The sequence below is a fragment of the Mesoplodon bidens genome, assembly GCF_964165515.1.
Source record: "Mesoplodon bidens genome assembly, chromosome: 9".
In the NCBI taxonomy this organism is placed as follows: Eukaryota; Metazoa; Chordata; class Mammalia; order Artiodactyla; family Ziphiidae; genus Mesoplodon; species Mesoplodon bidens.
In genome coordinates this window covers 15,818,653-15,832,361 of record NC_138166.1, presented here as the reverse complement: position 1 = coordinate 15,832,361, position 13,709 = coordinate 15,818,653, and the positions used below count along the sequence as shown (strand labels likewise).

At 40.0% G+C, this 13,709-nt stretch overlaps 1 protein-coding gene across 1 annotated transcript in view; it reads left to right on the top strand.

Annotated features, from left to right (window-relative positions):
* The window catches only part of VPS41 (VPS41 subunit of HOPS complex), a 193,655-nt gene that overhangs the window by 35,248 nt on the left and 144,698 nt on the right, over positions 1 to 13,709 (top strand). The window contains exons 3-4 of the mRNA XM_081243488.1: positions 4,239 to 4,346; positions 12,002 to 12,079. Coding sequence (XP_081099614.1) covers positions 4,239 to 4,346; positions 12,002 to 12,079 — 186 coding nt within the window. The remainder of the gene's footprint in view (positions 1 to 4,238; positions 4,347 to 12,001; positions 12,080 to 13,709) is intronic.

The following is a 13,709-nucleotide window of genomic DNA, read 5'->3' as shown; positions in this document are numbered from 1 at the left end:
GCACATTTGATGTCTAGACCTGAACAACATGTGACATCTTATTATAAAGACTAACATTCAGGATTCAATTTTTATTTAACACATTTACTTCAGAATGCACACATCCTGCCTTTGCTACATTTAGTGTTAGCTTTGAAATGATTTCTATTTCTTGCTTGTAGATACATAAGTAGAAGTGTTTATTTGTTGCTTTTTCTAATTTTATTTTTTCTAAGTTTTTTAAGACTTGGTTAATTAGCTATTTGATATTTTATTTTAACAACAGGTCACTTTTGGACATGTAGCATCTCCTTGGGTTGGGGTGATTATCGCAGTTACCTTTTTAAAGAAGGGTAGGTCTTTTAAAGAACCATGAACATGATACTTCCTTTTGTGGCTGTTAGTTCTTAGAGTTCTTCGTGGAAAGTTAATAGTAGGTAGACCATCTTTGATTTTAACACCCTTTTACTAAATAACCAACTAATAGCTTGTGTATACTTGGAGAAGAAAATTTAAGACAGCTCATCAGTAGACATGGAATATTGACTTTTTAAATTAAACCAGGTTTATTGCTCTTAAAATTTTACTACTCTTCTTGTAGCTAGTCTGCATGATGGCCCCTGGTGATCCTCACCTCCTACTATTCCTGCCCTTGTGTCCTCCTTTCCCACACTGAATCTCGGCTGGCCCGCATGATCAACGGAATATTGCAGAAGCATCAGTGTGTGACCTCTGAAGCTAGGTCATATATAATATTAGGGTTTCCACTGTGCATATCACTCTGGGGAAGCCACCTCTGCCATGTCCTAAGGACACTCAAGCAGCCCTTTGGAGAAGTCGAGGAGGCCAGCAACTGAAGCCTCCTGCCAACAGCCAGCCCCAGCTTGCCACCCATTTGAATGAGTCATCTGGGAAGCCAGTACTCTAACCCCAGTCAATTCTTCAGATGCCCAGCTCACACCTTCCCTGCAACCGCATAACAGATCTTGAATCTGAACCACTCAGCCAAAGCCACTTCTGTATTGTTTACCCACAGAAACTCAGTTAAATAATACATATTGATTGTTGTTTTAAGTCAGTAAATGTTGGAATAATATGTTATGCATCTATAGATAACTAATGCACCTGCTAAAGAAACACATTTTTAAGCAATTCCTATTGATCACATAGTTTATAGTTGTAGGCATGAAAATTATGGAGGCTTCTGTTGTGATTTGTAGTGTAATTTTTATAGCAGTTTTTATACAAGACATTGACATTAGAGCATTCATAACTGAATTTGAATTTTGGCTTTCCTTTCTACCCACTGTGTATCTTAAGGAAATTACCTAAAATTTCTGATCATCAGTTTTTACTGAAAATCTGTAAAATGGGATAATGATATTCAACTCTCCATAATTTTTTTAAAGTCAGGATGAAATGAGATACCTATTAATTCTGTAGCATGATGTTTGATATATCTCATCCTTTCTGTTTAACCAGAAATTAGCCCCTTTCCATGTGAAGCTGCAGGTCTTTGCTCCAGGGGTAAAGACTTCTGTAAGCATCTGAGTTTGTGGTCTCTGTGTGACTGTTTATTAGTATTATAATCTTTAAGAGGCTCAGTACTTACTACTCTGCAAGTCATTTTTCTTTTACATAATTTTCTTTTTACTGTGATGAGCCTAGGTGTGATTTTCTTCATATTTCTTGCTTGGGTTTGCAGAGCTTCTTCAACTTGTGGGTTGATGTCTTATAAGTTTTGAAAATTCTCAGTTGTTCCCTCTGTAAGTGTTCTTCCTGTCTTTCCTCCTTCCCATTTTCCCATTTTCTTTATCCTTGTGGGATTGTGTTGAAAAGTATGTTAGCCCTTTTCCCCGTGTTCCACATATTACATATAATTTTTCTGTATTTTCCATACATTTTCTTTCTCTGGCCTTCCCTTTGGATATCCTTTTTTTAAAATATTTATTTATCTATTTATTTATTTTGTCTGTGCCGGGTCTTAGTTGTGTCATGCAGACTCATAGTTGTGGCATGTGGAGTTCTTAGTTGTGGCATGCAGTGGGATCTAGTTCCCTGACCAGGGATCAAACCTGGGCCCCCTGCATTGGGAGCACAGAGTCTTACCCACTGGACCACCAGGGAAGTCCCCCCTTTGGCTATCTTTTGACCTGTTTTCCATCTCACTAATCCTGTCTTCTGCTATGCTAATCTTCTGTTGAGCCATCTATTGCCTTCTTAATTTCAGTTATACTTTTCAGTTCTAAAATTTTCATTTGATTCTTTTTTACAGATTACAATTCTCTTGAAAATCTCCCTTTTCATCTGTCTTATTCATCTTTTCCTCCCTCCCTCCCTCCCTTCCTTCCTTCCTTCCTTCCTTCCTTCCTTCCTTCCAGAACATACTAGTTATAGTTATATTAAAGTCCTTTTCTTCTAACTCCAGTTAGTAGGTCACCCATGGGTCTGTTTTTACAATATTTTTTTCTCCTTGATTTTCAGTCATTTGGTCCAGTCTTGTGGTGCACCTGGTAATTTTTTATTGAATTCTCGGTATTGTAAGTGAAGAATTGTAGAAGTCCCCATAATATTCTTTTTCCAAGGGGTCAACCTTTCCTTTACTGGACAGATGGGTTGAGGGTTATGTACCTTACTCCAGTCAGGGATTGAACTGAGTCGAAGCTAGACAGAGGTTTGGGGAAGCTATTATGCTTATCCCCTGGGGACCAGGAGTCCCAAATGAGAGCCTGTGGTATTCACCAGGATCTCATTTCCCGATGGCTCCTGAACTCTAATTCTTCCCTTCCCAGCATATCAAGGCAGCGAGTTTGCATTTTTGAGGCTTTCTGTTTAGCATTTTTGTCACATACCTTATGTAGCTTTGGAAATTCACAGTTGTCCTTTGGGGAAAAGTGGCTGTGTAACAAACTCACTTCTTTGCCTCTGTCTTCCACTGGGGTCTTAGCCCATCAGGTCCTCAGTCCCCACAAGTACCAGAAGGCTTGCTGTTTTCCATCCTCCCAGTAGTGGCCATGTGGAAAGATTCTAGGCAGAGATTCTCAGCCTCTTGTTGATAAATGCCTCCATGAAGAATGGCTGTAGAATGCCAGCTCACCTCTCCATGGTTTGTCCACTATCTTGGAATCCTGACTCTTCTAGTTCAGGTTGCCTCAGCAGTCCTTTAATTGATGCCTTAGAGTGATGTTTCTCTATAGTTTATGAAGCCTTCCTAGTTATTCTAGGTGAGAACATTGATGTGCCTCAAACTACCCAAATGTTAGTTAGCTGGAAGGTGAGGACTACACAATTATTTTTGAAGGAAATGTCAATGATTAGATTATTTTTGTGAACTCTTTTGGCCAGCTTTATCCAATCATAGATGTTGGTATATGCATATTTTCTTGTTTCTCATTACATACTGATGAAGTAAAATGGAATATTTTTCTGAATCATTGTAATAATTTTTATAACCTTGATTTATTAATTCATGGCCATTATAGTCAACATAGATTCCTAACTTTATTTTATAACTGAGGATTAAGGATGTCTTATGATGCTGTATCAACAGTGAAATTGAACATATAAAGTTAGTGATAATATTGAATACATATAAAATGATTGAGTCAACAGTGAATATTCTAACATAACAATGAGAGTCAACAGTGAATATTCTAACATAAAGTAAATAAATAATGACTGTTCATGGTTTACCAGTTATTTAAAATAAATATTAAAATATTTTTTCTGAAGAGTAATATATAGTTTGTTTTATATAAAATTTCTAATTTTCTTTCACTTTGACTTAATTTTTATAATTATATTTTTTCTAATTAACATGAGATATTCTCAAATCTGACAAAAATACTTGTAATCTTGAAATGCAAAATTCATGTCTTTTAGAGGTTTATTATATTCCTATCTCACTGCTGTGTTTTATGTCCATGAGGGCACACTGACAAGTATTTTGCCCATATGCTATTTATTGACTTTGTCTGCATAGTCAGACAGACAGTATTGTATTTAATATGCTAAAGTTGACTATTGTCAACAGTGAGTATATATAGTCCTCTTTCCAGCTTTTGAATTTATTCTGCCATTGAAATTGTAGCAGTTGATAGACCAGTTGGAAAAATGAAACATGAGGATCTTAACCTTTAGCTGTAGTTGGGTTGCTGACAGTCATTGAGGGAACCATCTCTGGTTCCCCCTTACAGTGTGTGTTTTGAGTCTTTCAAATAAGTCCTTGAGGGCTGTCATGTTCTCTGCTGTCTGTGCAGGAAGAAGAGAGTGAAGAGGAGCCCAAACTGAAGTATGAAAGGCTCTCCAATGGGGTAACTGAAATCCTTCAGAAGGATGCCGCTAGCTGCATGACAGTCCACGACAAGGTAAGGTGGCCCACGTAGAGGATTCTGCTGTGGGTTGTTTCTGTGGTAAGTTTGTTGATACTTTGGTGTCTGGGTGCTTTGCATGGTGGGTTTTTTTTTTTTTTTTTTTTTTTTTTTTTTTTTTTACAGTAATCGTGTCTCCTTTCCATTCTTCCTCTCTCCTTTCTCGCCAACAAAAAACCAGAACAACAACCAGAGATATTATATAAATGTATTTGTACACACACACACCACCCACTGCAAGGGTATATCAAGTAGGATTCAGACGATGATGGATGTGAAAGGTTTGTAGCAAGTGGTTCTCGGAAACCCTAGTGCTTAATTCCTCAGCTCTTAAGTAGTAGAGTAGGAAAGTGTTAAGATGAGAAGTATTGTGGAGCTCATTGCTTTCGTGAAAGTAGAAGAGATTCCATTGGAGGCCTTAGGAATCAGCAGCAAGGCCCCAGATGATTACTTATCATCTGAATGAATTACTTATCATATGAATGAATGAATAGATTCCACATCTGGGTCTTTGCTATAACAAAGCCCTCCCACCAACTTTCTGAATCCAGGCTAAGTACTATACAGGACGCTTAGCCCATTCTTAGACCAAAACAATCTGGGTCATAATTGGAATATCAGAGGCCAGGGAGTTTCACCCATTGCTCTGTCTTCCCTATCAGGCCTGTGAGTGAGCCTTGGTACCTCCACAAAAGGCAGACCCCCAGCTCTGATCCATCTCCTGGCTTTATCCCTTTGTTACCAGCAGTATTGTCCCATCCTCCTCCTTACCGCCACCCAGTTCCCCTTTACTACCGATTTCATTCCATTGTGAACAGATTCCTGCACTTGCTCAGCACGGCAGTAGGATATGTGCTGTCTGTTCTGTTTTTCCAGAAACCCCCTCCTTCGGCCCTGTTTCATCTCTCTACCCTTAAGGCCACACTCTAGAGGGTGTCCGTCCCTGGGACTTGAGGATCTTTTGGGCAACGCTCTCTTATCCTTTTTTCCTTGCAGCTATTGTGTTCGTCTTCCCACTAACCCTGTTTTGTGACTTTATGGAGCCCTGATCTCTAATCCATTCTTTCTCTTTCTTTCTGTCAAGTGGTCAACTATCCTAAGTTAACTTTACCAGCAGATTCAATTCTCTAATGGCCCTGACCCTCATGTGCCCCCCAGCTACACTCTCAGCTCCGAGTCAGTGCTCAGATGACCAAAGCCGCCCACTATGTGCTGGTACACATTGCGTGCCGAGGTGCATATGCCACTGAAAGGGCTGATATTTATTTGTCCTTCATCAGCTCCTTCGGTCCCCAATCCGCCTCTTCAACCACAATCCCTTCACTCTCAGAGGATGATCTCATTTCTATTTAATTAAGAAAATGGAAACTACCAAGCATGATCAGCCTCAATTCCTGACCCCTTTCCCAGCTCATCTGAATCCACACCCATCCTTCCCCACAGGAGCTGTTCTTCCTCCTGCTCAAGGACCTTTTAGTCCACTTCTTTACTTCACCTCCCCTCATTTCCTGCCTTCTCTCCTAGTGATCAGGCTATGTCATGGAACAGACATAACTCTAGCCCCACGTGACTACTGATCTACTTTCTGATTCTATGAATGAGCCTTTTTTGGATGTTTCATATACATGGAGTCAAACATTGTTTGGTCTCTTGTGTCTGGCTTCTTACACTTACTATCGTGTTTTTGAGGTTCACTTGTGATGGAGCACGTATCAGCACTTCATTCCTCCTTATTGCTGGATAATATTCCAGTGTATGGACAGAACACACTTTGTCCATTCACCAATTTGTGGAAATTTCGATGCTTTTGACACTGTGGATCTCACCTTTCTTAAGACTTCCTTAGCATGACACTATTTTCTTATCACTTTCTTGATCACTTCTGTTATTCCCTTCTGGTTTTCTTTCAGTTTCTTTCACCTCTACTTTTCCCTTACATGTTGGTTTTCCCAAGATTTGGTCCATTGGCCACATGTCTTCTAAATGTGTATTTTTTTTTTAATAAATTTATTTATTTGGCCACGTTGGGTCTTCGTTGCTGCACGTGGGCTTTCTCTAGTTGTTGAGAGCTGGGGCTACTCTTCGTTGCGGTGTGTGGGCTTCTCATTGTGGTGGCTTCTCTTGTTGCCGAGCACGGGCTCTAGGCACGTGGGCTTCAGTAGTTGTGGCTCACGGGCTCTAGAGCACAGGCTCAGTAGTTGTGACGCACGGGCTTAGTTGCTCCGTAGCATGTGGGATCTTCCTGGACCAGGGCTCGAACTCGTGTCCCCTGCATTGGCAGGCAGATTCTTAACCACTGCGCCACCAGGGAAGACCAAATGTGTACTCTCCTTGATATTTAAATTTCATGATTTCTGTGGCCACCTCCACTCTGACCCTTCCAAGAATAGCGTGCTTATTTATCCAGGTGCCTCCTACACAGCTCTACCTTTGGTTCTGTTTATACCTGAGACTCGCCATGTCCATAATGAGCTCATCTTCTTTTCCCTTCCTTCCCTTGCCTCTGTTGTTTTTGGGTTCTTTGCCCCATTTGGTGGCATCACCTAAGCCAAAGCTGACTCCTTCTCCCCTTCCGCCCAGTCATTCCCTAAGTCCTGGTGGTTCTCTCACCACCCCTGCCCTAGCCAAGGCCCTCATCTTCTCCTGGCTGTACTCGTGTGCCTCCCATTTTTCTACCCAGATCTGATTTTCATCATCCAGTAAATAAAAGTCTGAGTTCCTTCATGTGATGTTTAAGGTCCTCTGAGATCTTACCTCCTTGTGTGATTGGCCCCATATCTGACCACTTTCTGCCACAGGTGCGATGCTCTGGCAGCAACTCCTGACTCTTCTTACTCACAGCATCTCTTCTGCCTGGCTTCTACCCCCATGTCACCTGCTTGAGTCCACTCCCAGGCTGAGTCAAAGATCTTTTAATACAGGCATTCATCATTTCTCCCTGGAACTAATGAACACACCGTGAACCAATCTATTTTCCTTCAGATCTGATTTCATCCTAGTCCATTTATAACACTTGTTTCTACTGAAATAATCTTCCAGGAATTCAGATCTGATCATGCACTCCCCCTTCCTAGAATTCTGTATTGGCTTCCTGGTGTCTTCATGATTTGGACACACTCCCCCCCCACCCCACCCCCAAACACACACTCACTTTGTTACCTTTCATCTCTCCATAAATATTCACTGGTGGCACAGTGGTTAAGAATCCACCTGCCAATGCAGGGGACACAGGTTCAAGCCCTAGTTCGGGAAGATCCGACATGCCGCGGAGCAACTAAGCCCGTGCACCACAGCTACTGAGCCTGTGCTCTAGAGCCCGTGAGCCACAACTACTGAAGCCCGCGTGCCTAGAGCCTGTGCTCCGCAACAAGCGAAGCCACCTCGATGAGAAGCCTGCGTACCGCAACCAAGAGTAGCCCCCTCTCGCTGCAACTTGAGAAAGCCCACGCGCAGCAACAAAGACTCAACGCGGCCAAAATAAATAAATAAATAGATAGATAGATAGATAAATAAAACTCTTCAATGGCTCTCATTACATGCAAGATGAAGTCTGAAAAGTTAAAAAAAAAAAAATTCAGAAGTCTCCTGTTAACCAACCTTGCCAATCTCATTGCCTGTCTCCTGCCCTGGATGCTTCCACCATATAAAACTATTTGTAATTTTTTGCCTTTGTCCTGCTTTTTATGTGACTACATGCCTTTGTGCAAGTTGTATCCACACTGCCTAAAATGGTCTTTACCACAAGCCTGTCCCATCTGCCTCAGTGTCTACTGTCTAACACTCCTCCTTCAAAGTTGACCCTTGAACAACACGGATTGGAACTGCACGGGGTCCACATATACATGGATTTTTTTCAGTAGTAAATACTACACGGTCCCTGGTTAGTTGAATCTGTGGCTGTAGGACCACTGATCTGGAGGAACCGTGGATCTAGAAGGCCAACTATAAGTTACATGCACATTTGCAGCTGCAGGAAGGGTGGGTGCCCCTAACCGCCCCCCAGATTGTTCAGAGGCCAGCTATCTATGATTGAAAAAAATCTGTGTCTAAGTGGACCCTCCCAGTTCAAACCTGTGTTGTTCACGAGTCAATTGTACTTACTTTTAAAGCATACTCTAAAAATTTAATCTTACTCAGTTTTTTATTTCTGTCTCCATCATTTTACCGTCATCCTTTTAAGTCATACGTGCTTATTGTCTAAGCATATCATAGGTGCTTTGTGTGTGTGTGTATGTATGTGCGTGTGTGTGTGTGTGTGTGTGTGTGTGTTGAATAAACCACCAAATTGATGAAAAGGAGAACAAAGTTTGCCTCCCCAGAGGTCAAACTTTATTAACACCGTACTTAATCCAACTTGGCCAAGGAGCCTGACGGTGGGAACTGTAGTCAGACTAAGTTTGAGAACATGCACTCTTGATCTGAGGCTCATGTTTCTATTTACCAGGCTTCTGATCCAGTTGAGAGAATTTTAGCTCTTAATTCTGGCCCTAGCTCTGCCACTCATTGACTGTCTCCGGGGAAGTCACATCAACTCCCAGAACTTATTTCCTTATGTGTAATTGAAGGCAGTCCATGCTCTAATGCTTTGAATGCTGTAAAGTGCTAGGTGAAACATAGATATTACTATACAGCTGAACACATTTGAAATGTGCTCCTTCTTGTTTCTTTCGTGGTGTCCAAAAGACTGCTTATTGCTGCTTCTACCCGTTTACTTACAAAAAGTCCAATTGTTCAAAGGAAAAGCCGTTATGCTAGTGTATTGTTCAGAAGGATTCAATGCCCAAATGATAGTTTATAAAATGAGTCAAGTGTCTGTATTTAAACAGGAAAGGGACTAATTAAATTATGTTTATTCTTTGCCCATGCTGGATTTTAAGTGCTCTCAGGTTAAAAGAAAAAAAAATTCAATAGTTACAAAAGCACAAAGCTTTTCATGTCTGGAAGGAGGGTCATATTTAAAGGATTTATATTTATGTTTGTGACTTGTGGCCAATTCTGCATTTTTTTCTTGTATTTTAAGTAATGGAAAGCAACTTAAAAACTTTCATTAGCAAATGAAAGTATGACTCATTAATAGTTTTGGTAGTTAAATTTTTAAGAACTATACGATTGCCTTATCAAACTTGATTGTTTTAAGAGCACATAAAGTTATTTCTAAAAGGGAGCAACAATAATTTATCTAATCCAAATGATGAAATATTTTCCTAAACAAAAGGTAGCTTATCATAAAAACCACTGCATTTTTTTTCAAAGATGCTCTAAAGTAATTATAGTTTTAGGTTGAAATCATACAATCAAAATAATTATTTTATGTTTCCTTTCTGTCTTAAGTATTAAATGAATTAAACTAGTAATTTTGAAAAGAAAAAAGGAAAGAATTAATATTTGGGATAAAGTACTGTGTATAGAACCTTTAAAACTTTGATAAAATATAATAGGAAGTTCAAGAATGGCCTTCACAGAGATATCAGAGAATGACCCAGTATTAAAGCATTGGCCCTCTTGGTTTTCTTTCTTTCTTTTCTTTTTGACTTTTGACCACGCCATGCAGCATGTGGGATCTTAGATCCCCAGTGGGGGATTGAACCTGTGCCCCCTTCATTGGCAGTGTGGAGCCTTAACCACTGGACCGCCGGGAAAGTCCCCCCCTTAGTTTTCTAACAAAGTAAATACAGTGTTTATGAGCAGAGTCAATACTGTCGAGTACTTGGGTGTAGTGAGCTTTTAAAACCCATTTATTCTTTTACCATAGGTGGCCTCAGAATGGAGTATTGTTTGTAGCTAGTATTAAGTGGTATTTTTCTATTCACATATTGTCAGAGTGTCACTGTGGAGAAGAAATTACACCCCTCTGAGTCCTCTATTTCTGATTAGAATGTTCTTTTGCTTTGGAGGAAACAGCCCTGTTTGGTTTAAATATTCAGACTCATTTCCCCCCCCAGAACTACCTCTTCCCCTGCCCTTTCCAGGGCCCCGACATCCTGTTTTCAGCAGCCTTGTTGTCTGTCCTGGATGAGTAATCGGCCTGGCACCTTGTGCATTCAGGCAGCCCTGTGCAGTGGAATCGTCATACCTAGTTATGTCTGCACACCTGATGTTTTATTAACCAGTATTGATTTTTTTCCCCGGGGGACTTTTTTTTTCTTCCTGAAAAAAAGGCAACCTTGCAGGAGTGAAAGGCATTGCTGGGACTGAATTTCTAATGAACCCCCTCCTTTTCCTTTTTGTGACGCCTCTTTAATGTAGCTTTATATTTTAAGCGCCTGATCTGAAATTTCATTTTCAGCAATTCCTTTCTGAGAAATCCTTTTCAATCTTGACTTTCTGTAAGGTTAATTTTTTCAAGATTGTGCTGCTTGACTGAAAAACTCAGTAGTGCCTATAAATTTAAGCGTTTCATTCTAGGTTGCGATGAAGCATGTTCACATGCAACGAAATACAGAGAATTTGGAACTCTCTGAGTACTGCTTAGAGAAATAAAAGGGAAGAGAAATCTCATGTCCTATTTCAGGAAGTCCTAAAGTTTCTTCTCATTTCTTTAGGGTTAGTTCAAAGAATTAAAGAAACAGTGGGAGTTATGAACTAGTTTTATGTCATAAAATGAATACAAAGCTCAACAGTTATTTTTGTGACAGAAAAGGATTTTTTTCTTTTTTGCATTCAAAAATAAACATTGACACTTAATATCACACGTTTACTTTTAGAGAGGCATTCTCACGATGACAGTATAAGTACATCTGAGTTTTTGCATCTCAGTGTGACATGGATTTTCCTTCCTAAATAAGATTACTTTGTTGTTTCTCTGTGTGTGTGTGTGTGTGTGTGTGTGTGTGTGTTTATATGTTTATGAATGTGTATGTTGAACTTAAATGATAGCACAGATTTACGCAGTTGCCATAAATTAAGGGGAGCTTACAAATCATTCCCTTCAGACGCTGAGTTCAACTGTGGGTTGGTCGTACGTTCACAGCTGCATTTTAATTTGCTGCCTCAGTCCATCAGGGCATTGTGTACAGGCCACATGCACACCATTAGTTGTCAGTAGATGAGGGTCCTCATGAGTCATTCTGACAGCTAGCTTGCATGATCCCAAGAAAGAAGGCCCCGTTCTGTGATTTCCTCCAAGCTGGAAACAAGCCTTCTCAAAGGAATGTGCATCTTCCAAGACATCGCAGATCACTTACACATTAAGTGTCTTGACTTTGCAGATGGTTTTATTACTAATTATGTATGAATGGTCCATTAAGAAACTGACTGCTGGGGCTTCCCTGGTGGCACAGTGGTTGAGAATCTGCCTGCTTATGCAGGGGACACAGGTTTGAGCCCTGGTCTGGGAGGATCCCACATGCTGCAGAGCAAGTAGGCCCGTGAGCCACAACTGCTGATACTGCGTGTCTGGAGCCTGTGCTCCGCAACAAGAGAGGCCACGATAGTGAGAGGCCCGCGCACCGTGATGAAGAGCGGCCCCTGCTTGCTGCAACTAGAGAAAGCCCTCGCACAGAAACGAAGACCCAACACAGCAAAAATAAATTAATTAATTAATAAACTCCTACCCCCAATATCTTCTTTAAACAAAACAAAACAAAAAAAATGCATACGCCCTTTAAAAAAAAAAAGAAACTGACCCCTGTACCCCTCTGTTCTTCTTACAGTTCTTGGCACTGGGCACACATTATGGCAAGGTTTATTTACTGGATGTCCAGGGGAACATCACTCAGAAGTTTGATATAGTAAGTATCCAATATAAAATAATGTGCGAGCTAAATTTCATGCTGAAATCTGTGCTTTGAAATATTTGTTTTAGCCATTTGTTTTTAGAGCATAAAGAAAGGATCTTTATCGATGAAATAGGAGTGCTAAGAGTTCAACTCTGAACTTTGTAACCTGTGCTAAAAAGTTTTAAAGGCGAACTTACAAAGAAAGAAGTCTGTATTTATACATAATGTATTTCACTGGGTATCTGCTATATAAACTCCTTTTAAAAATTTATTTTTATGAATCTGTTTAATTGCAGTTCTTTAGTTAATTATAGTCATCCATTTGGCTTTAAATGAAGCATTTAAAATACTCCTATGTGTATTTGTTTTAAACTGTAACAGTGTAGAATGTCTAGATGAATTGTTAATCAAAGAAAAAAGATTGCTTTTATTGGTGATTAATGGTGCTAATTTACATACTCTGGGGGTTTGTGGAATCCTTAAAGTGTGAACCCCCTCATTTGATGACTAATGTCGATTGTAACTACATGCCCCATAATCTTCTCCAGATGCCAAATGTAATTGAAAATTGATTGATCACCTTGCTGTTTCAGTTTATCTCTTCTAAATATATAAAGCTAATATTTTATGTGAATGTTCTGCGAGTTGGACTCTTAGGGGATTATACTGACTAAAAGAGAAGAGCCAGGCTTTTTATTTCTTTAATTGTGATTTGGAATCACCAAGGATGGAAGGAAATGTTGAATCTGAAGCTTGATTTTGGTGTTTAAGATGGGCCGAGAAAGTATCAAGTGTCTGTGGTTGTGTGAATGTGAACCTTTGGGATGAAAAAGGTGGTCATTTTGGGGAACATATTCCTTTTTTTGAAGAAAGCGTCAGCACTTGTTGAAAGATCCATCATAAGGTATTGGTGTAGTTTACGAAGGACACCACAGTTTCTAAAGCTGATACATTATATATTAAAGGTACCAGGTTGCTTTGTTTGGCTTAAAAGAAACAGAACCACAGATGATGACAGTATCCTTGGAATCTCTGGAATAGTCCTGGAAGGGAATTGTGTGCTCTAACCACTGATCCATCAGGCAAATCGTGGGGTCTTGTTTGGCTTCGGCATCCCTTTCAGACAAGAGGATACTTTTGAGCCTCTGTCTTCTCCCTCCTGGACACTGGCCACCCATTTTGATGATTTAATAAACATTTGGTCTTCCCATTGCCATGCATGAAAATGTGAGCTGGTGCTAGGCAGAGCTCTTTTTTTTATGGTGTCACCCATATCTCCTCACCTTGAAAAAAGAGCTTGCCTGGATGGTCTCTTAAATTTACGGCTCCAGTTTAATGATTCTGTTAAACTATGCTTCTCAGTAAGTCTTTTAAATATTATATAGAAATTACTTGATTGCTGAGGTTCACAGGACAAACACTGCTGGTTCCATGGCCAAAAGAGAAACCAGGAGTAATACTGTACGAGTTTATTCGTGTCTTTCTTTACCCATTCATTCATGTGGTCCTTCAGTATAAGCCTTCAGCTTTATCTTTTCTGATGTCAGTTTTATGTCAGGTATATCCTGCGTCCTTTTCCAGGTAATTCCTGGTTCTTTCTTTTCAGTCCTGCCTTTATGACATCTTTGAAAATTAAGTTCTT